Source organism: Aquarana catesbeiana, linkage group LG02, assembly GCF_042186555.1.
Source record: "Aquarana catesbeiana isolate 2022-GZ linkage group LG02, ASM4218655v1, whole genome shotgun sequence".
Classification (NCBI taxonomy): domain Eukaryota; kingdom Metazoa; phylum Chordata; class Amphibia; order Anura; family Ranidae; genus Aquarana; species Aquarana catesbeiana.
Window position 1 is genome coordinate 106753810 of NC_133325.1, and position 24990 is coordinate 106778799.

Sequence of the window (24990 nt, forward strand, 5' to 3'; positions counted from 1 at the left end):
GTCTTATTTACACTGAAACCCCTTGCACAGTGTGCAGTTCCACATGGGCGTCTACATGTATTTGTAATGCATTTGCAGTGCATTTTTTGGCTTTTTTTTTTTTTTACACTTATATGAGTTTGCAGTGCATTCATGTGCCTCCCAGTGTGCAAAATGCAGCATTCTGTACTTACGCATGTGAAAGCACTGCAAAGGTTTAAAACTAGGATCATTGAAATATATACATTTTTTAATTTTTCCTTCTATATGCATTCATATTGCGTTAAAAAAATACATTCAACTGCATATAGTGTAAAAGAGCCCTAATACTGCACAGATGTCTTTTCTAATTCTAACTTCCTATAGTAGCAGGAGATTACAGGAAGTTTACCCCATGGTCTTCTTAAAACAGCAGAAGTGACTCATTACCCTTACTGGAATGTCTTTCCTCCTCATCTGTACAACACTGCAAATGCATTTGGTCAAATCATTCTGCAGAATTTGTGTATAGAGATGCAGTTGCAGTAAACATTTTTTATTGACATTTGTTAGGGTATAATATGAATTCATAATCTGTAGGTTGCTAAGGCCGGCCATACACGATTCAAACCATTAATGGGCAGGCTGAATGTACCAAGTTGATTGATTGATCAGCTTGAGTACAACCAGCCTGCTGTATTTGCTTCCATTTACCACAAGTGGTTGCTGTAGCCACTGTCTTCTCCTGGTGGGGACGGCTTCCCCCACCTTTTGTTCTCCTGTGACCCATAGTCAACTCATAGTGGGCTATTGCCCGCAGAGCTGCTTCAGGCTGAGGAAGCATCCCAACAATATTGTCAGGATCCACCCTGCTGCCTGATTAACAGCTGCTCCCACCCCATTCCCACCCATGCACTCCAGTGCATGTGGAGGGGCAGAGCAGAGAGTGTTGACTGACAATCACTGCTCTCCACTCTGAGCAGACCAAGAAATGAACGATCAGCGGTCATGTGATCACTCAGTTCTCAGTCTAAAGCCCCATACAGACTATTAGTTTTTCTGCAGATTTTTGTCTTCAGATTTACCAAAGCCATATAATATGAGGTCAAATCTTAAGAGTTTCAATTTGTATGCAATCAGGCAGGCCCTTGCACTACATGGTTTTGGCAAATCTGAAGACAAAAATCTGCAGAAAATCTAATAGTGTGTATGGGGTCTTAGAACCGATGTGGGATAGCTGCAGAATCACACAGATGCTGCACAATGGAGGTGAGTATCAATGTTTACTTTTTTAAATCCCATTCTTCTCCTTTAACATTTACTTGTATCGCATTTGATATTTCTTACAGCACAGTCTATTATCAAAGATCAGAGAAAAAAAAACAAAAAAAGAAATGGGATGGACATCACAGAAAAATGTAAGAATAGTGTGAAAGAAATAAACTAAAGCATTACTTACTATAAACTAAGCTAAAGAATATTAACTGGCTTAAAAGAGAAGTTCGGGTTTGTTTTTTCAAAATCATACTGACCTAGGTGGATGCAGCATGGGTTCCTCACCGGCTCTAAGACCGGCTGATCGCTCTAGTTTTCAGAGCTCCATGAGCAGAGAGCTGGTGACTGTTAGTCCGCGTACACACGACCGGACTTTACGGTATACTTTGCCCGGTGGACTTTTCGACAGGATTTAGGACAGACTTTCCGAATGAACGGACTTGCCTACACACGATCAACCAAAGTCCGACGGATTCGTACGTGATGATGTACGACCGGACTAAAACAAGGAAGTTCATAGCCAGTAGCCAATAGCTGCCCTAGCGTCGGTTTTTGTCCGTCGGACTAGCATACAGACGAGCGGACTTTTCGACCAGACTCGAGTCCGTCGGATACAGACGAGCGGACTTTTCGACCAGACTTGAGTCCGTCGGATAGATTTGAAACAAGTCCGTCAAACTTTTGAGAAAACAAAGTCCTTTGGATCCCACACATGATCGAATTGTCCGACGGAATCCGGTACGCCGGACCAAGTATGCCGGAAAGTCCGATCGTGTGTACGCGGCATTAGTCACTGTCTCTCTCCCCTGTCCTTCCCGCACTCACTGGAGCGCTGGGCTGTAAAGGGGGCGGGAGGAGCTGACTCAGGCTCTCAGCGGTTCGCTGAGAGGCTGAGCCAGGTGCCTGTCTAGGGTTGTGCGTGGATCTTGACTTTACTGTCTCGATCTTGCCTGAGCCTGGACTGGCTCTGTGACGTCAGCCGACAGCAGGCTTCAGTCCACTGTTTACTGAAAACGGGCCACAGGCATGCAGAACGAACTGCACTCATGTGATCCACAGGAGAAGTGCGGCCAAATGAGCTTTGGCTGTTCTTTTCCTTTAAGCAAGCACTAGAACAAATCACTGTTTTCAAGGGTCAAGATGGCCACACAAGTGTCAAAGGGCCATAGTTTGGGCACCAGGGGTATACACGGAATTTACTTTTGGCAGCATATACATTGTTAAACAAAATCACATGATAAAATTGGTATTCAGCGGGACACAACCCTTGTTGAGATATGGCCAACTGGGTCTTTGTAACAGTTACATAATACAAAAGCAAAAGATTTACAGAAAGTGGATTTGTTTCCTGTCGGTTAAATAAAATCATTATGTATGCCTGAAAAGTCCAATTATATTAAAGTGCTCTGAAAACAGTATCCATGATTTCAATAATAGAGTTTCCTCATTAAGTCCAAAACTATGAAGGCACAGTTGCCAAGTTGTGTTATAATTATGCCTTGTGATTGAAGCAGATCCCCCTAACACAAATGACTATATCTGTAACTACCATAAAGTCAGGGAAGGTTCTACATTTCAGTTTAATTTCTATAACCGTCTCTGTAATTGTTACTGAACGAAATGTTGGAAGGGCTTGGAAGAGATTTATAATTTATAGCTTTTCACAGTAGTAAAAGAATGTTACCATCAGACCATACACATAAAAGAGTTAAAATTGAGGTTCCACACATACAAGCAAAATGGGAAGCTTGCCATGTGTTCCTAATGCTGCTGTACTCTCTATGATGCCTGAATGGCTGAACACACATAAGCCTCAAGCAAATTCTAAGCCTTTCTTCATCCTACTACATGTAAACACGCTCATACAATGTAGTATCTGACCATGTTTGACACTGCAATCCCAGCCAGAAGCATTGAACGAAGAGTTCAAAGCTAGAACCTCAGCAAAGGTAACGAATGTGAATTTACTTCCAGCTGTAGGAGGATATAAAGAAAATATACCTCCGGAAAATTCACCCACCATCATAACCAAGCAATTTTTTGCGATACGGCACTGTGTTGCTTTAACTGACAATTATGTGATGCTGTACCCAAATAAAATTTACTTCCTTTTTTTCCCACAAATAGAGCTTTATTTTAGTGGTGTTTGATCACCTCTGCGTTTTTTATTTTTTGCACTATAAACAAAAAAAAAGCGAATTTTGAAAAAAAAAACAATATTTTTTTTACTTTCTGCTATAAAACATATCCAATAAAGTTTTTTTAAAAAAAATCAAATGTCTTCAAAAATGTAGGCCAATATGTATTCTGCTAGATTTTTTGTAAAAAAAACCCCAATAAGTGTATATTGATTGGTTTGCGCAAAAGTTATAGCGTCTACTAAAGTTGCATGATTAATTGCGAAAGAATCGAGATTGCGATTCAACCCCCCTCGCGATCTTAACACAGCATTTCCTCGATTCAGTGCAGAGAGTTCTATGCTCAAGCTGACAGCTGTCAACCCCTCCGCCCCCCCCCCAAAAAAAAAAACAGCAGCTAAGTTTATCACAACATCGCTTAGAAGCATTGTAACATTTGTTTTTTTTTTAGATCAAAGGAACGTCTGTAGATGAGGGCAGTTTAACCACTTTAAAGACTAAACCCTTTTTTGACACTTGTTGCTTACAAGTTAAAATCTGTATTTTTTGCTGGAAAATTACTTAGAACCCCCAAACATTATGTATATTTTTTAGCAGAGACCCTAGAGAATAAAATGGCAGTTGTTGCAATATTTTATGTCACACTGTATGTTCGCAGCGGTCTTTCAAATGCAGTATTTTTTGGATAAATACACTTTAATGAATTAAAAAAAAACTAAACAGTAAAGTTAGCCCATTTTTTTTGTATAATGTGAAAGATGATGTTATGCTACGAGAATCGTGATCTTTATTCTAAGCAAAAAAAAACTGTGATTCTCATTTTAGCCAGAATCGTGCAGCTCTAGCATCTACAAACTATGGGATGTTTTTTATTTTTTTTTAATTATTTATTTATTTATTTTGGCAGCGATCAGCAACGTATAGGGGGGCTGTGATATTGCGGCAGACACTGGGACACTAACTGACACGTTTCACGCTTTTTGGAGACCAGTGACACTAATACAGTGATCATTGCTAAAGCTCGTTTGGCTGTACTTCTCCTGTAGATCACAGGAGTGCAGATCGTTCTGTTTTCAGCAGAAACCGGCTGTCAGCTGACATCACAGAGACGGTCCAGGCTCGGGAAGGATAGCAACCATATGGTCGGGATCCACATGCCTGACCTGCCTGCTCCTGCCCCCTCCACATCCCAGGGCTCCAGTGAGCGAGGGGGGGCAGAGTGGTGACTGACAGTCACCATCTCTCTGCTCAGGGAGCTCTGAGAACCAAGTTATTGGTGTTTGATCGCTCTGTTCTCAGTGTAGAACCCGCGGGGGACAGACTGCGACATCGGACTGATGCTTCATCCACCTAGGTAAATACGATTCAGCAAAATAAAAATAAAAACATACATCTTTTCTGTTGCATTTATGTTGCATTCACATGTGTCATGTGGATAGAAAGTGGGGGAAAATCTCCCCGCTACGGTCACAAAGAGAAAGTTTAACTCTTCCCAACACCATTCAAAACGTTAAAAAAAAGGTTTGCTGGAGTTAGGCATTGGTTTCTTTGTGACATCTCACAGCGCTCATGTTACCTTGGGATGCAGATGTGTTTTTCTACATTTATCTGCAGTGTATTTCTCCTTCCATAAGAACTGTATGTCCTCTTCAATGTTACAGAGGCCAAGGCATTAAACTGCCGTCTATGTAAATAGTGACTAATGAGCTGGCGCAGTGGCTTTCCAGCAAAAACACCACACTGGGCCAAAAAAGGATTGCTCGGATTGGCCCAGCTAACTATTGTTAATGTCTTTAGTCAAAACTCAAAGGTCTGTGTTAAACGTGTGTTTATACTGGAGAGCCAGCGCTTAGTCTTACATTTATGTCTCCTACTGTATACTAAAAGTATCCCTGCAGATAGAAATAAGGCTTGTAAAATTGTGTGTTCTCACGCTGAGCTTTGTATTGATTATGCTGAGGAAGAGTTATGTGAGACTTCGGACTATAAAAAGTTTAGCTCATAGGGAGCAGGGTTTAGGTCTCAAACAAAAATCCAGCATTCTTTGCTCCCATTGGGATCATTGTTAAAGAACTCTGGTCTAAACAAAACATCCCTATGTTTTCTAATGACAGACTTTGGATCTCTAAATATAACCTACTTACAATTTTGTCTTGATTTCTGAAAAACAGAGCCCTACTGATGTCATAAGCTAAACTTTTGAATCAAACAGCGAGAACAGTTTGTTTTCTACTCAAACCCCACAATAAAAAGACACTGTCATGGGGAAAAAATAAAGCAAGTTGCCGTAAACTCCCAAACCCCTCCAGATACGACTGAATGCCTAGCTGTCTTGATAGGCAAAGTTCTGATACATCAAAGTAATATCGGATTTTGCTGATATCCCCCATTTGATATTCCTTTTGGCCCATCATCAACCTCAGAGGCCTATAGAAATGTTCAGCAGGCAGGAAGGGGTGGGCAAGCTTAGGTAGTATCAAGAAGTGCTGGAGCTTTGCCTCTCAGAATGGCTTGGCATTTGGCCATAACAGTAAGGAGTGGGAGGCAAGTTCCTCCAGGTCACCTCAGCAAATAATTCAATTACTTCATTGTACCCCTATAAACAAATTTTGACGATCTGACATATTCCTAAAGAGCTGTGCTATGAGAGAGGGAGCTATAAAGAGCCTCTATGCACAGGTACTCTTAGATGGAATAGCAAGAAGAACGGAAAGGGTCACATTAAATCCTCACTCCTCTTTAATGTCCCTCCCCTTTATGTAAGCAGGTGATAGGAAATTAGATTGTGGGGAGAGTTCATTATGATGGAAATTGAATTTATTTTGTAAAGGGAAAAGTAGAAATGAAGATGAAAGCTAGAAGTCATTTTTTGTCTGTAGATCTCTTTCTCCTCTAACCAGTTCCTCAACATTTAGTAAAGTTCATTGTCACACCTAACGTTAGCCATACATAACTCCAATACCTGCTGAATTGGATGAAATTGGAGTTGTGGGTGGCCTTGTCAGCACTACCAAACTCGACAAACTGTTATTGAAAAATCGAAAGAGCCGAGTCACAAATTGTTGACCAAAAAGCAACTGCCACCTCTCAGATGTAGTCACTGTTTGGGTATTCAGAGAGCAACTCATGTTGTGACTGTCGGAATACAATAGCCTGCAGTGCAGATTTCCCCATCCATGCTGTTTAATGTATGGGCTACCTTAGTTTCTTCATCCATACTAATCAGTTGTTTTTCATTCAACCAGCAGGTTGAACAAAAAAAAAACTGACCTGATTCTCCCATCCACAAACTCTATGTGGATTCAGGAATCCTCCCCGCTGTGTCTTTGTATTCTTTGTATTCTGAAAGCTGGGAGACTTCCCCGCCATCAGAATACACAGGGTGGTTGAAGAGAAGTGGATCAGTAGATCCACATTGCCCACACATGGATCAAAATTCAGCGGGTCCCTGCTGAACAGGCAAAATTTCGATCCATGTATGGGCAGCTTTAGTAATTTCTCTCAAGCAGCCTGCGGTCTGTACAATGTGGCTAACATAACTCTCATACAATCTAATGCGGGCTTGTAGAATTTCGTATGAGAAAGTATAAAAATTGTCTGACCACAGTGCTTTCATGCACCTAACTAGATTCAAACGAATTTACATTTGAGTACCATGTCGATGTCTCCATTTTTCAATAACGAGTGACCCTTCTTACTAACAAACGTTCTACTACCAGATTAACTGTGACAAATGCATAGGCATAAGACTAGTTACGATTTTTCTCAGCCAGCAGATAATTCAACAATTAAAAATCAATTAGTTCCCATTAGATTCAATAAAAAAATTTCATCCTTGTCTTTTGATATTGTTACTGCTTCTGGCCGAAAATGATTGTCAAATCATCCCCTTTAACTCTTAAATAATCGAACAAATTTTCTGAAAACCAAATTTTTTAAATAAATGTCTACAGGTCTTATGCCAGCTTGATTGTAAACGATCACCTTGTAAAACAACCCATTCAGTTTAAAACTGAAATGAAAGACAAAACATTTGTGTATAGATGTAAAAAATTATTATTATTACAACATTATAAATACCTTTTTTTTATAAGTGATCACATACCCTCTGTTCCCTGATCTCAGCTGCATAAGAGCTGGGGGGAAGAGAAGCAACAGTACACTGAGCTTCCCGGTGAATGACTGGGCAGAGTGGGCTTTTCAGGACAAGTCTGATCATTGTAGGAGAGCAGGCTGCGTTCCCAGCAGAGCTAGAGAACTGACCACGGGTGTGTTTTGCTGCTTAGTGTGGTCAGTTTTTAATAGAAAAGTGGAGGGATTGGCAAAAACACCAGGGATTTCACACAAAGGGAAGCAATACAATATGTCTGATCTAATATGGTCAACATACTCTCAGACTTCTTCATTAAAAGTGTCGTAGTTTAGTCCAAGCTGCCAGGCTTGGTCTGCATGTAAATTATGACAACTTATAAAAAAAAAGCATGCAAAATAATAATAGGAATTCATATATTAAAGAGTTTTATTATATGTACTAACCACATACAGTTTTTTGGGTTATAAATGTAGCCCTTTAAATGGTTCACACCAACCTGCTACCTTTTTTTTTAGTCAGTTTTGGTTGTCAAAATGAGGTTGGAAATCAAACAAAAATGTCTTTCGGCTAGCGGTGTGATGGTTTGATTTACTTCCAAAATTTAGATTGTTTTGATTGCAAAGCAGAAGTGAATATACACCAAGTCATGGTATATTGCTTGGAATACTGCAATTCCAAACTGTCATCCTTTTAATTGAAAGCTTCTAGTTGTTTCCCAAAATTGCAGCATATATGACTAGCATAAGGGATTTCTGAAGCCAGTAGATGATCCAACCAACCAGTGTTGACTGCTTAATAAAATATCAGCTCTGAAATCAGCTCTAAAAGATCATTCTTTTTTTTTGTCTTCCTTTGTGCATTCTACACTTATTTGGGCTTTATGTACTGTAACTAAACTGATTTCTAAACCCATTATAAGACTTGTCAGTCTGGTCTGTGGCCATATTCCTCTACTGCCCCGTACACACCACGGTCGGACATTGATCGGACATTCCGACAACAAAATCCTAGGATTTTTTCCAACGGATGTTGGCTCAAACTTGTCTTGCATACACACGGTCACACAAAGTTGTCGGAAAATCCGATCATTCTGAACGCGGTGACGTAAAACACGTACGTCGGGACTATAAACGGGGCAGTAGCCAATAGCTTTCATCTCTTTATTTATTCTGAGCATGCGTGGCACTTTGTGCGTCGGATTTGTGTACACACGATCGGAAATTCCGACAACGGATTTTGTTGTCGGAAAATTTTATAGCCTGCTCTCAATCTTTGTGTGTCGGAAAATCTGATGGAAAATGTGTGATGGAGCCCACACACGGTCAGAATTTCCGACAACAAGGTCCTATCACACATTTTCCCTCGGAAAATCCGACCGTGTGTACAGGGCATACAAGTCTCTAGATGCCTTCTCCTTTTTAGCTGTAACGACTTTACAGGACCATCTCAGATGATGTTTATGGTGTTCTTAAATGATTGGCTGGGCAATACATTCATTTTATGTTTTTGTTTTCAGAGCTCGAGGCGAAGGAAGCATGTGAGTGGTTACGGGCTGCTGGATTTCCTCAGTACGCACAGCTTTATGAAGGTAACAGCTCCTGTGATGGAATGTACCATGCATTTCAGCCATGACATCATTCTGTTTTATTCCACTTTACACCTGGGGAAGACTTTATGAGCATAAAAACCATAATTATGCCAGCCACTAAAAACATAGGAAGTCTGTGAACAGCAGATCCCATTCATTAAGACCACCCAGCCCTTCATACAGTAGTAACAGTGTGTACTTTGTAATAATATTTATGTAATAATCAAAATAATAAAGGTGCCCCAAACTATGTCTGCTGGCTAAAGCTGGCTTTTTGTGAGTGGCAGACCACCCCAGCAGAGAACTGGTTAATGGATTATGGGAGGTGGAGTTCACATTACAGCATGACGAGTGTAACAAAAAATGCCCACAGCGCAAAAAGCCATAAATATGTTTTATCAATTAATTTATAGTTTAACACTTCTATGACATTTTCCTATCCTGAACTTTTTCTAAATGAGCCCTGAGACCTATATATTTGTTTTTATAAATCTGTTAGAGGACTTGGAAAAACATTAATGCAGGTTACACAGGAAATGCCATAATTCAAAAAGTCTATAAAAGTTTGCCTGGTCTTTTTTTATTAAGTCTAGAACACAATGTGATAATTCATAATATTAAAACTGTTCTATAAATGTATATTTAGCTTACCTGTAGACCAGTCACGTGTTTTGATTTTCCCTTGGTTTGGTTTACGTTATGTGTGCCAGTCCCTCCCCAGGCTTTCCTGTTCTTCCCCTTAAGGCCTAGTTAGGAAAAAGTATTTCAAAGTATTTGGCAAAAAAATAGCTATGATCTCTATGATGTCTTTGCAAATCTATGCTTCTGGGCCATGTTGTCACTGCATCTTTTGATTGGCTGGTTATTTGCTCTGACGCTTTAGAAACACGCAAGCACTTGTGGTTTTCTTTCCTTCTTTGAGCTAATTCCTGCCTTGCCAATTCACTGATCCCAGAACAAACTACTGAACATGTCCATCTTTTCCTAGAGATTTTCCTTTAATATAATTGTGTAAGGCTGGGTTCACACTGCAGCATGCTCTGGCTCATAGCAGGAGTCCGGTGCGTCCCCATTCACCATTTCAGGTCCAATTTCAGCCCGAAATTTTGGCTGTATTCGGATCTGAAACGGACCAAAAGACGTACAGGACTCCTGTGCAATTCGCTCAAGTGCCGCTCCGGAGATGTGTGAACTGGCTCCATAGAGAGCCGGTCACAATCTCCTGCTATGCAAATTGGATGCAGGGAAACCCGCATGCAATTCGCAACAGCGTGAACCCAGCCTTAAGGTGAACGTTGAAGTAACTTTGTAAATTGTAGAAGGCCAATTGTTGTATAATAGTATCAACCATCTAAGCATTGGAGGCTGAATATCTAATAAGGGAACGTACAGGCGGTCCCCTACTTACAAACATCCGACTTACAAACGACTCCTACTTACAAACGGAGGGAAACAACAGGAAGTGAGAGGAAATCTACCCCTAGGAAGGGAAATTCACTTCTGTAAATGTTAATATGGGGAACAGGTGTCCTCACTGAAGCTTTATCACTAGTCCATGTTTCCCTAACAACCCCAAATTTTCTAAATCCATATGTCATTGGGACAGAAAGTGAGGTGAAATTCCACCTCCTCCCTAGCTCCCTTAGTGATGTCATCTCTCACATTCACTTGTACATTATTCTTGATATATAGGCATATCCCTCACCCTTTTTTATCCTCTCTATCCTTGCGATGAAGGGTATATCCTTGAATGGTTGCCAGCCAATCATGAGAGCTGTTGAACCAGGTCTCTGAAATTCCCACAAAATCCAAATCCTCCTTGTACAACAGTATCTCTAGTTCACCCATCTTGTCCGCCAGGCTCCTGGCATGGTGAACATGCCACATAGTTTAGACAGGTTGCATATTATCCTCTTATTGGGTGTTCCGAGATTGCAACTAGGACTTGCTACTATACTTACCTTGGGTTTATGTGCTTTGGTCAACCTACCACTAATGCTCCCAATACTACCCTCTGGAATATGTTCCACGCTGACTATCTCTACCTCTGGGCCCTCCCCCATCACCTAGTTTAAAAACCCCTCTAACTTTTGGGCCATCTTCATTCCCAGCTGATCTGCACCCTATTCATTTAGGTGCAGTCCATCCCTTCTATAGTACTGGTTATTGACTAAGAAGTCGGCCCAGTCCTCCAGGAACCCAAACCCCTCCTTACTACACCAGCTCTTCAGCCAGTGTTGCCAATCTATCAGATTGAAATTTACTGACACAACACCCAAAATTTACTGGCAACGCTATGTTTTTACTGGCATTTCCAAAAGTTATAAAATTACAGTTTTAAGTGCAAATTTTAGCATTTAGGCTACAAACAAATACAGTGTGATTTAAGGTAGATAACAAAAACTATTTCTATTTTATTTTCGATATAGTAAGTAAGTAGCTCAGGGACAGGACTCAGGGGGACAAGAAATCAGAATGGTCAGGTACACACACATGAAATTGACTCTCACAGTGACACTGAAAGCAGTGTGCAGCAGCACAGATGATGATGATGACACCTCACCAACATGACACGTCCCCTCCTGAGTCACAGTGACAGTCTCTCTCCATGCCATTTGGCCCTTCAGTCCACTCCGGTCCAGACAGCACTGACAGTTCCGCTCCTGGCTTGCCTTGCTCCCGTCCCGCAGACTCACACAGGAGGCTCCGGTCTGCTCACTTGCACCATGACATCAAAGGACACTCAGGCACTGCCTGACCCCACCCCCGCCGCCCTAACATTCTGTAGCAGGCACTTGGATGGTCTCGGCCGGCTCCGGACCGGGCGTCACAGCCATATTTTTTTACTGGCAACCTTTTCCTGTCACTGGCATTTACTGGCAGGAGAAAGGTGCCCATTTTTTACTGGCTGCCAGTAAAAATACTGACGGTTGGCAACACTGTCTTCAGCCAATTGTCTACTTCCCTAACCTCCCTCTGCCTTTCTGGTGTGGCTCGATGTACCGGTAGTATTCCTGAGAATACTGCATTGGACTCAATAGGTGTGAAAGGAGCCCAACTGTTTAAACAGATATAATTTGGTTTCCTGTCATGTCATAGCTAGCTGAATAGAGTGCGGGCACATTTTTTGCAATGTTTCGTGTATTTCTTTACCTATGTACACATTACTTCTGCTAGCTGGTTTGAGAGTCTGCCATGTTTCCATCTAATCAACCAAGTCTTCCATTTTATTTCCAGATTCTCAGTTTCCAATTGACATTGCATCTGTGAAACAGGACCATGATTTTCTTGATAGAGACCATGTAGAACCACTTTGCAGGTAATTTGTTTCTTTGAGATACCAATGTTTATTTTATATCAAAAGCAAGCTGTTTATATAACACTATTATGTTATCAAGTGGCTACAGTACTTTCTGTGTCACTGACCTGGGAGAATATACAGATCGACTTTCTAATCTGCATGCTTGTTCTGAGTCAGTGACATAGAAAGCACTGAAGTCAGAACCAGCCAGTCAACCAGCTTCCGTAGAAGGAGGTCACCAGCTGCAGCCTTCATATTTCTCTCATAGTTCTCTCAATATAGGTTTATTTTATTCACTAACTGAGGAAAATAATTAGATTTACAACACATGCACTGGTAGAAAATTCTGAACACAAGTTTGAAAATTTCTGTCTTGGCGAATAACAAGACGTTTAAAATATAATAAATACGTCCATTTAAAATCCCAGGCTCACAATGGGTGGAATTCATAAAGGGTGACATGGTCTATGACACCCTTTAGAATTCTGTTGGGGCTCCATACCTAAATTTTCTGTGCTTGTGCCCGATTCATGTATCACGATTCATTAATCTGTCGAAGTCTGGCACTGAGGTCGCCATGCCCATACACACTCCTCTGTGCGCTCCCTTGCCAGCCACTGTACCTATCACACCAACATGCGCATGGCTGAGATATTCTGTAGTGTGGTGGCTGAAGCCTGATGGATAAATGACTGACTAGTTTCCCATCAGGTTCACCTTGCTGATCAATGACAATGCATGGCAGTGGGAGAAGCCATAGCCGCTATTCAGTTAAGTACCACCCACTGCCATCTGCTGTCTATCATAAGTAAGGTGGACCTTATGGGGAACTAGTCTCTCAGCTCTGCATCAGGCTCCATCCACCAAGTGACTCAAGTGATTTCCCAAAAATGGTCATGGCTATATGTCGGACCACGGATAGAGTACTGACCAGTCCTTATCTGCTTACTAGTTTGAAGTTAGAGACTTAAGTCTAGTACACACGGGCCGGACGTCAGGTGGCATCGGACGGTTCAATAGAAATGGGCCAACATTTGGCCCGCGTTTACTGGAGTCGGTCCAACACAAGCCAGCTGTGCGGGCCACTTCTGTCGATGGGGGCATGACCAAAAAAGGTCTGCCGAGTGCTGACCAGAGTGTTCTGGGGGTGTTTTCAACCCCATTAGGGTCATTCATGCTATACATTGTGTTAACGTGCCTTTTACCAAACCAATAGTGTGAATGGGATCTCAATGCACGTTTAAGTATTTTTCCTTGCTGTGGCTTTAATGTAAATACTAGGTCCCAGCCTAAGGGGCTATGTTGGTGGGCTTCAATTGCCAAAACAGTCACAGGAATTCATAAAGAATGTCTAACACTCTAGAATTCCAACATGCCTCCACATGGCAAATGTTGGTGTGGGCCACAGATTAAAAAGCCTGTTGTAGACAGGTACATGAATCTAGGCCACATACCAAGTGTGGAGGCACATTCGAACCGGAGGGTCCATATGGATACTTCACCCTAAGTGCAACTGTGCTGTCTCTCTACCACTGCACCCCCATGAGGTCCGCTCCCCTTGTGATTGTCAGCAGGCAGTGGGCAGAGTTCTAGCCAATAGACAACCTACTATATGACAACATATTAATTGCCTGCTACCAATTAACAGGCAAGAGCGCAACTGACAAGGAAATAGTGTCTTAGCTATCCCATCAGGCTCTACCCACTGCAGTGTCACTGGTTGCTAGAAGGCTGTTGGCTGTGAAGCTGACTGCGTCAACTAGTGTCAGGAAGAGGTTAGCTTTCGCAAATACTGTATGCTGCTCTGCTATACAGTGTACTGGGACAAGCACTCTGCCTGTCTCTGTACGCCAAGTTAGAGTAGATCTTAATTACCTCCAGTTTCGCTATCTATGAATTGGAGATAAATATTTGTAAATTCAGTGCATTTATAATGCCACTTTGTAAAAGAGGTTCTATTAAAAAATACCCGAATCTGCTGCACGTGCCAGTAAAGTTACTGAAATGGGTGGTAGGGTTTTTTGAATCTGGTGCAGGCCATTTTAACCACTTGAAGACCGCCCACTGCATATATACTGTGGCAGTTCGGCTCCATTGTAAAAAACAACATCCCTGTACGTTTTTTCGTGCACTAGATGCTGTGAGCACGCGCGCACCCGCTGCACAGAGGGGAAAACAAACCTGCAGGTTTGGCGGACCCACGATCGCTCCACAGAGAGGCAGAATGGGGATCTGCCTATGTAAACAAGGCAGATCTCCGTTCTGACAGGAAAGTACACAGAGATCTTCTGTTCCTAGTAATCAGGAACAGGGATCTCGGTGTTCTTCCTGTCAGTCCATTCCCCACACAGTTAGAAAACACTTGCAGGGAACACACTTAACCCTTTGACCGCCCCTGATGTTAACCCCTTCCCGGCCAGTGTCATTTTTTTCAAAATCGACGGCCTCTTTTTGTGCAACCTCCCTGACGGTAATCCCGAGTGTGGCTCGGGGTTAAATTTTAGTCCCATTAGCGGTAACCCCGAGCCACACTCGGGATTACATTGCAGGATCCTGGTGCGGCGTTACTTACCTTGTCCCCCAGGATCCTGCGATGTCCCCCGCGGTGTCCGTGGGCTCTGTCTCCTCCGAAGCCTATCCGTGCCAGGCTCCGTTTCCTGCGAGTGGTGCGACGCACGGGGGCGGAGCCTGGCGGCAAATTAAAAAAAATGTAAAAATCATAACACATACAGTACTGTAATCTTACAGATTACAGTACTGTATGAAATCATTTCACATCCCTTTTGTCCCCAGTGCTTTGGCCCATGCCCTGCATGCAGTTTTATATGATATATACTGTTCTTTCTGCCTGGAAACTGGAGATTGTCCATAGCAACCAAAAAGTGTCCCTTTATGTCAAAAGTGGCTTTAGATCAGCTAACAAACAGAGATAGTAAATTAGAACACTTGCAGAATTGAGCGATAGTGAATCGTGGGGAAATTTATTTTATTATTATTATATTATTATTTTTTTTAATTATTTATATTTATTTATTATATTATAATTTATGTTTTTGTGTTTCAAACTTTATCATACCCGGGATATCTACTAGACTCTTGTTTGGACAGATTTAAGTGTGTTATTGTTAAGAATTACAGGCCTACAATATAAAACGTAAAAAAAGTATATCAGCGCACATATGACACAAAAATAACTAAAGCAGCTGAACACCAGGGTCAAACGATCAAATCCCTCCAGATAAATAAATAGAAAGGTGCAGCGCTAAATCAATAAAATGACCATAGAGAAATGTATAATAGCTAAATCACAAAGGAAGCACAGGAAATGTCCAATAATAAAATGTCCAAATATGCAGAAATGAATCCACCAGGAATGTGATGATCACAGCAAACAATTGTGACTGATACTGGAACCCTTCACCATAAACCGAATGGCCTCTCACCTGGTCCCAAAGATAAATCAGGCAATCTTATAAGGTCAGCAGATAGCAAGGATCTTAAAAGCAGGGGACTCCTCCGGATGACCAGGTGGCAGGTTGATATCGTTACCATGAAATCACAAAAGGTGCAGACATAGTGCTCTCCGTATGTAACAGTTTATTATAAAATGAATAAAATCAAACTTACATAACAAGCACTTCTCAAGTGCCAGGAAACGAACATGGGAACACAGCAGAGTGTGTACGAGCGGTGGAGCATGCGCAGTAGCCGCGGATGACGTCACGACGTCACGTTCGTGACGTCATCCGCGGCTACTGCGCATGCTCCACCGCTCGTACACACTCTGCTGTGTTCCCATGTTCGTTTCCTGGCACTTGAGAAGTGCTTGTTATGTAAGTTTGATTTTATTCATTTTATAATAAACTGTTACATACGGAGAGCACTATGTCTGCACCTTTTGTGATTTCATGGTAACGATATCAACCTGCCACCTGGTCATCCGGAGGAGTCCCCTGCTTTTAAGATCCTTGCTATCTGCTGACCTTATAAGATTGCCTGATTTATCTTTGGGACCAGGTGAGAGGCCATTCGGTTTATGGTGAAGGGTTCCAGTATCAGTCACAATTGTTTGCTGTGATCATCACATTCCTGGTGGATTCATTTCTGCATATTTGGACATTTTATTATTGGACATTTCCTGTGCTTCCTTTGTGATTTAGCTATTATACATTTCTCTATGGTCATTTTATTGATTTAGCGCTGCACCTTTCTACAATATAAAACGCCAAATTTCCATGCAAAATAATTGTACCGCTTTCAGCACCTAAAATCCGAAATAATCATACCGCCAGGGAGGTTAAAGCACAAATAATAAAAACAGCAGAGGTGATCAAATACCACCAAAAGAAAGCTCTATTTGTGGGGAAAAAGGGACATCAATTTTATTTGGGTACAGCGTCGCTCAAGCGTGCAATTGTCAGTTAAAATAACACAGTGCCGTATCGCAAAAAATGGCCTGGTCATTAAGTGGGTAAAATCTTCTGGGGCTGAAGTGGTTAAAGGGCAATAGTGCCAGAAAGCTGTCGGTACTTTATTGAATTCCCAAGAGTGCGCATTAGATGTCTGTTTTTTTCACGTCTGAGATCAATCAAAATTCTGAGAAAAATAGGGTGCTTTTTGATGTGTTCAGTTTTGTTTGATAAAGAGTATTTATTCTAAATTCTGTGGCACATCATAAAAATTCCTTGTTATAGCTATGCTTTGCATTGTATATTTTATGGTGAAAAGAAAAGTTTTTTAATGATAGATTTACCTTTCTGTCATTGATAAAAATCCCTCTAAATTAAATTATTAAGTGGTGTTTATTATCAGCATCCCTTTTCCATGATTCTGCAATCCTAACTTGCCACTTTAGATAATCAAGTGCTTTCCTTGTTTTTTAATAGCCTCTAGCTGTCATTATTAGCATATAAAGATAGCATTAAGATTGTGATTGAACTGGAAATTAGCAAAGTGTATAGTTCAAGACATCCAGAATCCACTCAGGTGTAATATAAAGGCTTTCTGTTAAGTTTGTCACGATCTAAGATAACATCACAAAATCCATCAACTACTTTTCTTTGTACCATTCATTATGCAGAAGAGCTCAGATTGCCTTGTAAGCCACCACAGGCAAAATATGCAATAAACATATTAGGCCGCTGTGTACAATTTAGATGGCCCTTGTATTGCTCTGCGGATGATAGGATAATCACTAAGGTATGATGATTCAGTTCAGACACTTGTTCCAATTCACAAGGATATTAGCAATCCAAATCACCACTTAGTCTATCACAGACAGTCCAGACACTGATAAGGATTCAACTGCTGACTGCATTTCATTGGCATTCCTGACTTCAAACACTACACTTTGATGAGTGTAAAAAAATACATGTAGATGATATTAAATATATATTTTTATATTATATGTATGATTTGTAGGAATATAAATCTTAATTATATCTTCATTAAATATATTGTATTATCAATGGCAATATTATTCCCTGCCCTAACAGAAATTTCACACATCAATTACCTTCTGCAAAATGCATACATCTGTGCAAGAATGTAAAGAGACTTTTAACTATATAGGGGTTGATTCAAAGAGATATTTTCAACACGTTTCTGGTATATATGTGGTAAGAAGCCTTATGTCAAATTCATGAACACCCTGTGACATTTTCATTGTTAGTATTGATGCCTGCAAAACATATTATTTGCAACACCTTTGCTGTATGGTGCTATAGTTACAAAAAAATCATCAGGGAATACTGTTATATTGGTGATAAGGAAAGTGGAGGTAAATACAACCTCTACTACGTTGGAGTAAATCATATGATCATAGATGAATTGTTTGGTTTTTTTTGATCAGCCGATAGGAAAAAAAATTTCCGTATCCCTGTGCTATTGTATTTTGTCAGCAGGGGCTCCTCTGCTGTCAGATTACACTGATCAGCGCTGCAACCGATTGCCTGCATGCGCTGACCGAGTGAAAAATCTCCAAATTCCCGTTTGAGTGAAGCCAGTCATGAGATTGGCTTCTGTCAAGCAGGAACAGTCAGAGATGGATCAAAAATCCTTGCTGGTTTTCGATCCATGTATGGCCAACTTAATTATTCCTCTGTTTATTATTAATTTATTTTTGGGTTCCTGTGGAACTGCTAGTTGTCACATTACCTTTACTTTCCCCACTTTTCTAAATAGCCTCTCTGCCTTTAAAACTTCGTCACTTTACAGAAGAGATGCTTGGACAGTTCTGTCAGAGGTGCAACAGACCTATACAGTATACAAAAAAATATATATAAAAACAGCGCTATAACCATATGTCCCTAGAAAATGAGTAGCAATTCCCCTGTAAAACACAATCACAAACAGTAAATAAAAAATATATATGAATCACGCTAAATATCAAATTATAAAGTCCATGTGAATAAATTAATCTGAACAAATTGAATCCGTAAGTAATGTGATAGTGGGTCAAATCTCCTTAATAGTAGTATCCATCCATCACCAAAACCGCAGTGAATCCACCACCAGCTGTAGAAACAGCTTACCAGCTCCTGTAGATCCCTTATTACAGGGGGTCGTGTACGCCTGTGTCTTAAAACCCAGCCGGGACCTTTCTCTGCATCTCAGGGTTCCACCATGCCTCCGATAATACTTAGTGGGGCCCCTGGATGACATAATTTGTGATTAAACGTGTAGGGCGGAGGGACGTGTTGACGTCCCCATCTCCCTCGTGTCCCGACGAATGGGTTTGTTTGGTTGTGTGCCGGCCGATACACCAAACTTAAGGTGTTTTATTTACTTACTGTTATCCAATAAACCCACCAAAGATTTTATGCTATGTGGAGCCTTTTGTCTCTTTTTGGTACCCAATCTCTATTCAACTCACTGAGTTTTATCGGAGGCGTGGAGGAACCCTGAGATGCGGAGAAAGGCCCCGGCTGGGTTTTAAGCCACAGGCGTACACCGACCCCTGTATTAAGGGGTCTACAGGGGATAGGCAAGTGGTTTCTTTTGCTCTAAGCTTCCTCCACATCTCCAAATTCCTTTTTTTCCTGCTGTGATGTGACTTCCTGTTGGACGGTGGTTGTTTTTGTTCTTCATGGTTCCACCATATGTAAAAATGTAGCCATCTTCTCTTGCTCGCCTCTGCGATGGATGGTTTTGTAGTATGCATAGAATAGTGAACACGAACACTAACATGCACTGCTCGTGCAAAACAAATGATAGTGAGTAGGTAAGGAGAGGTTCAGGAGCTTACAGAGAACGTTACAAGAAGCCAGAAAAACACAGTAATGCCCCGTACACACGGTCGGATTTTCCGACGAATGTTCGATGGGAGCTTGTTGTCGGAAATTCCGACCATGTGTAGGCTCCATCAGACATTTTCCAGACATTTTGATGTACGTGTTGTACGTCACTGTGTTCTTGACTTTTGGGATTTCCGATAAGATTTGTGTGACCATGTGTATGCAGGACAAGTTTGAGCCAACATCCGTCGGAAAAAATACATGGATTTTCTTGTTGGAATGTCTGAACGTGTGTACGGGGCATAAGAAACACCTTTATGAAAAATAGAATACAGAGCCATTAGATAATGGATGTGTATGAATTATTTTTGCAAATAAGGTCTCTTTCACACAAAGGGTCTGAAAAACTGATCGGACCCGCCATTCACCCCTGTAGACTGGTGGGTGTAAACTGACTTGCATCCGTTTGCACCCAACTACCTTCATTCTGGTCTGATCTAAGAAAAACAGAAGGGGATTCATTCCTTTTCTGTCTAGGCAGATTAGTTCAGAGGGGAGACAGGTGTATATTGGACAGAGGAGTCTGTTTACACCTACCTGTCCAGAGAGCACAGCAGGCCCTGCCCTTATCCACTCAGCATAAACTGAGCGGACACTGACCTGTCGTCCATCCGCTCTGCTCAGAACAGCAGGAAATCAGTGGACAGACCCCCTGCTGATCGAATCTGAGTTTGCCTCATGTGAAAGGAGCCTTGGGATGTCATTTAATGTCACTTTAAGATTAGATGAGTCACATAGGTCAACTAAGGAAATGACACTGTACAGAGGTTTTGCTGAAATTAAAATTAGGGGCTATTTCAGACAATTCATTAGACAGGTTTGGGAAAAACACTTGGCCAATCTTGTAGTTTTAGCCTTTTCTGGAAACAAAGGGCAACTGGTGGATTATCTGGATGAGAAAAAATTTATAATAAAAAGCCATAGACCATGAAGCAGTTTACCAGTCCACAGAGAATATAAAGAGAATTGGGCGAATGTTTTCAACCTTCCAGATCATGTTCTTGTTATGCTTTTCTCCTAGAGACAACTCTTTTCTCACTTTTCCCAGGAACACTGTCAGCCTGACTCACAAATGAACCTTAACTGTTTGTATTTGTCCCCTTGCCATGGGTGCACTCCATTTTGCAGCATACGTCATAATTGTGAATTGAGATGTAGAGGTAAGGAGCAGTCTGAATTTACATTTCTTCACACGCCCTCCTCTTACTGGTAAATAACCCCATTCAGATCATCAGGACATCCAGCAATAAGAATATACATTCCCAATACTGGTTCAATAATGCCCTGCTTTGCCTTATAGGGTATGCTACACTTTAAGCTGATTAGTCTTTATTGTCTTGTAAAGTTTGTAGGCTCCCTGGTCTGCCATGCTAGCAATAATAGCAGTGCTGAGTGTCTTCCACCATTATGTCTGTCTGCTAGATACACATACTTACGTACTACACAATGGCTGTGTTAAGTGCTGCATGAAATGAATATTTAAACCCCCTTTCAATAAAGAATTAGATGTAATGTGAATAACACACAGTGGCCTTAGCGGTTTTCACTTCAGTACTAACTTCAACCCATGTTTTAGAACACTGCATGGAGTTTGCATGTTCTCCCTGTGCTTTTGTGGGTTGCCTCACACACTCCAAAGACAAGCTGGTAGGATTATTGTCTCCTTTCCAATATGGCCCTATTATGTGTATGCATGTAAGATAGGGACCTTAGATTGTAAGCTCCTTGACGGCAGGGTCTGATGGGAAATGTACAGTGCATACATTGTCAGTGCTATATAAATACCTGTAATAATTGTGCTTTAGTTCTATATTCTGAATAACAAAAGCAGGAAACTGGTGGTTAGGTGAAACAGCTCACCATCCTGTCCCAATTCTTTTAAAGTACCCCGCTAACTAGGGCTAGTTTTTACCGTAATAATACCCTTGGGCCATTAACTAGGGCAGCAGTGTTAGAGGGGACAGCACCAAGTAAGTAGAGACTCTGATAGGGACTTTATGTAAGGGGACTCTAATGAGGATTGATGGGGACTCTGATCTAAACAGGAACTCGGTTGAGGATCTTGACGTAGGGAGGGACCCTGATGGAGACCCAGATTTAAGTCTAGGTTAACATATATAGTTACATAGTTACATAGTAGGTGAAGTTGAAAAAAGACACAAGTCCATCAAGTCCAACCTATGTGTGTGACTATATGTCAGTATTACATTGTATATTCTTGTATGTTGCGGTCGTTCAGGTGCTTATCTAATAGTTTCTTCAAACTATCAATGCCCCCCCACTGAGACCACCGCATCATTGCGGCTGCACTTAATGCGTTTTTCGGGCACATTTGCAGTGCATTTTGCTAAGCAGGGGGCAAGCGTCCTTAACAACCAATGAGTCATCAGTCATCAACCCCGCTGACAGCTGAATGTAAAAAAAAAAAAAAAAAATGCCGGCAAAAAAAAAAATTGTGAAAAAAATGGCATGAGGCCCCCTCCAGGTCCATACCCTGCCCTTCGGGTCTAGTATGGATTTGGAGGGGACCTCCCACACCAAATTTTTTTCAAAAATGGCATGGGTCCCCTCCAAAATCCAAACCAAACCCTTATCCAAGCATGCAGCCCAGCAGGTTAGGAAAGAGAGGAGACGAGCAAGCACCCCAGCATGTGAACCATACCAGGCCAAATGCTCTCAGCATGGGGGGATGGGTGCTTTGGGGGGGCTCTGATGGGGGCAAGGGCCTCTTCCCAACAACCGTGGCCAGTGGGTCTGTGGGCGGGGGGGCTTCTTGTTGGAATCTGGAAGCCCCCCTTTAAGAAGGGGGCCCCCAGATCCCATCCCCCCCTATATGTATCAGGTACATCGTACCCCTACCCATTCACCTCAAAAAGCCGTGAATTGTAGAAAAAAACAAAAGCTGGTTTTTGACAAGTCCTTTATTAAAAAAAATAGCTCCGAGCCATCTTCTCTGTCCGCCGTCTTCTCCCGCCGCCGTCTTCTCCCAAAAATTACATCACAAACGCAAAACTTGTGTTTCTGTTGCAATTCCATTGAAGTCTATAACCTGCAAAACGCGGGAAAAAAGTCCCCGACCCTTTTCCTTTGGCCACAAAATGCATAGGTGTGAACTTGTACCATAGGAAACCTTGTTAGATGGACTGTAGTGCATTTCTGCAAAACGCACTAAAAAACACATAGGTGTTAACCTAGGGTAAAGGAGGATAGTGATGGGCACACGCTAAATTGGAATTTCTTTGCTTTATTTTACTGAAGTCTTTTTTTCTGTTGCTCTAAATCGTATTATGCTGATCAAAAAGAAAAAAAACTCCAAGTCAAAATATATAAATGTGTTAATTTATTAAACTCATTTTTTTTGACCTGCGAATAATTGGAAAATATACGGCATGGCCCTCATACTGAAAAGTTTGGAGACCCCTGCTGTAGTGGGATGGGGCTACAAAGAATGTCAAGGAAATGTCAAGAAAAAAATCTTTACCTTCTTTTGTTCGGAGCTTGTATATTTGATCAGTAGTTATGCATAGAAAACAGACTGTATACTCCAGTAGCATATTCTAGCTTTGTTTTTACTAAAGTAATCACATAGTACATATCATTGAGATTATAAAAAATGGTGCCACAGTTCAGGCTGCCTGGGGCCCTGACTTAATCAGCAAAGTATTTCCTTTATAGCAACTGACAGCAAACAGTAGTAGCATCATAGACAACCTTTCATAGGTCTGAGTTCAGTAAAAATTATCTGATTGACTACTGCTAGTCTCTTCATATCACACATGCCTCTTATTTTATAACCTGATTTCAGAGATTTGCTGAAAGGTATAGTTGTGGGAGAAAATGAATTTGTCTGAGTTTTGCTCCTATTCTACTGTGAATGGAGTGATGAGAAATAGTTACTGTGAAACTGTGATAAAACCTGAATTGTATGTGTGAACCATTACCTTATCTTTATTAGAAACTGGATAAAAGCACATTACCAAGCTATGGCTTCTAGAAAAAAGGCCTGATAAGCAGAAAGAATTGTACAAAACAGCATCCTACCAAGTCATCTTGTCAGACGTGTAATAATTAGCATATTGTTCTTTTTGCAAAGCCAACCTAGACCTACTGGATGGTAATTAGTTTGCTAAAGCCAGCCATACATGGCATGGATTGAATGAATTTCAATCGATTAATGGGAAGGGATGTTTTATCAGTAGGAAGCGGACAAATTTCGATGCATGTATGCATAGGCAGGGAGGTTGTACAGAAGTAGTTGATCTACCAACAGACTCAGTACAATTGTCCTGTCAGATTTTCCCTGCTCAATTAGTGCTGCAGGGTATATAGCCTGCAACACTGATCGGCATATTCTGATGGAGGGGAAGTCCACTGCCCACTGTCAGAATACATATGCATATATAGAATGCATATAGCTAAGCTGAGAGGATTTACATGAAGTGTGGGGAATCGAGCCAGTTGTTTTCTTTCAACCCCCCCCCGCATTTGCTAAAAAGCAACACATTTTGTCTGTGGAAACGCGTGCAATTTGGAACATACAGGAGGTTGGCTTGCTGCATTCTGAACACAGAGGTCAGCCACTTGGCACAGGCACCATTCAGAGAATGCTTTGCATTTTCTAAAAGAATGCAAATTGATCTGTGATTGGACGAGGTGGAGTGGCTGGCGGTGACATCACATGCTCCACCTCGTCCAATCAGAAGTTGCAAAGTGTTTCTCTGACTGGTGCCTGTGCTAAGCAGCCAACCTCCTGTATTCACAATGCATCAGCAGGGCCGCTGATAAGGCAGTACAGCCAACCCTCCTGCACTGGGCCTGGAACCCATCAGTTCAAAAGGGGGGCCCAGGCACCTGCTGGGCAGAAGGGCCGGCTGTACTGTCTTATTGCCGACAGTAATCCTCTTCTGCCTCCCTCTGCAGCACTGCCAGCTTCTCCTCCTCTTTCTACCTCTGGCTGCACTGGTCCTGGCACATGTGCCCCTTCCATCTGCTGTCCAGACCCCCCCCCCCGTGCACCCCTTTTCCCCACAGCGCTTCCAGCTTCCCTCCTCTCCTGCCGGTAGCTGCTATGGGCACACAGGGAGATGTTTCAGGATGGAGAGCGGGGGAAAGGGCCGGTAAATGTCACTTACTGGCCCCTTCCTTTTCTGAATGAACACAGTGAGCGATCTGTACCAATCATTCCTGTGTCCATTCATCACTAAAACATACTAGACTATGTTTACTATGCTTCGGTGTGTGAATAAGCAGGAAGCCTCAGAATGCATCCTATTCATTCATCTGTGTGGCTGAGGCTGCAGAGAAAGGGACTGATAAATCTACTGTATGTCCTCAGTCACTTA

General features: G+C 41.7%; 1 protein-coding gene across 6 annotated transcripts in view; it reads left to right on the forward strand.

Moving 5' to 3' along the window:
- STARD13 (StAR related lipid transfer domain containing 13) overlaps positions 1-24990 on the forward strand; it is a 438704-nt gene that overhangs the window by 376687 nt on the left and 37027 nt on the right. For 5 of the 6 annotated variants that reach the window (XM_073613333.1, XM_073613336.1, XM_073613334.1 and 2 more), the window contains 2 exons: positions 8981-9052; positions 12290-12371. In XM_073613333.1, the coding sequence (XP_073469434.1) occupies positions 8981-9052; positions 12290-12371 (154 nt within the window). Of the gene's footprint in view, positions 1-1307; positions 1377-8980; positions 9053-12289; positions 12372-24990 lie in introns of all 6 variants that reach the window. The other variant, XM_073613338.1, reaches the window with a different exon arrangement.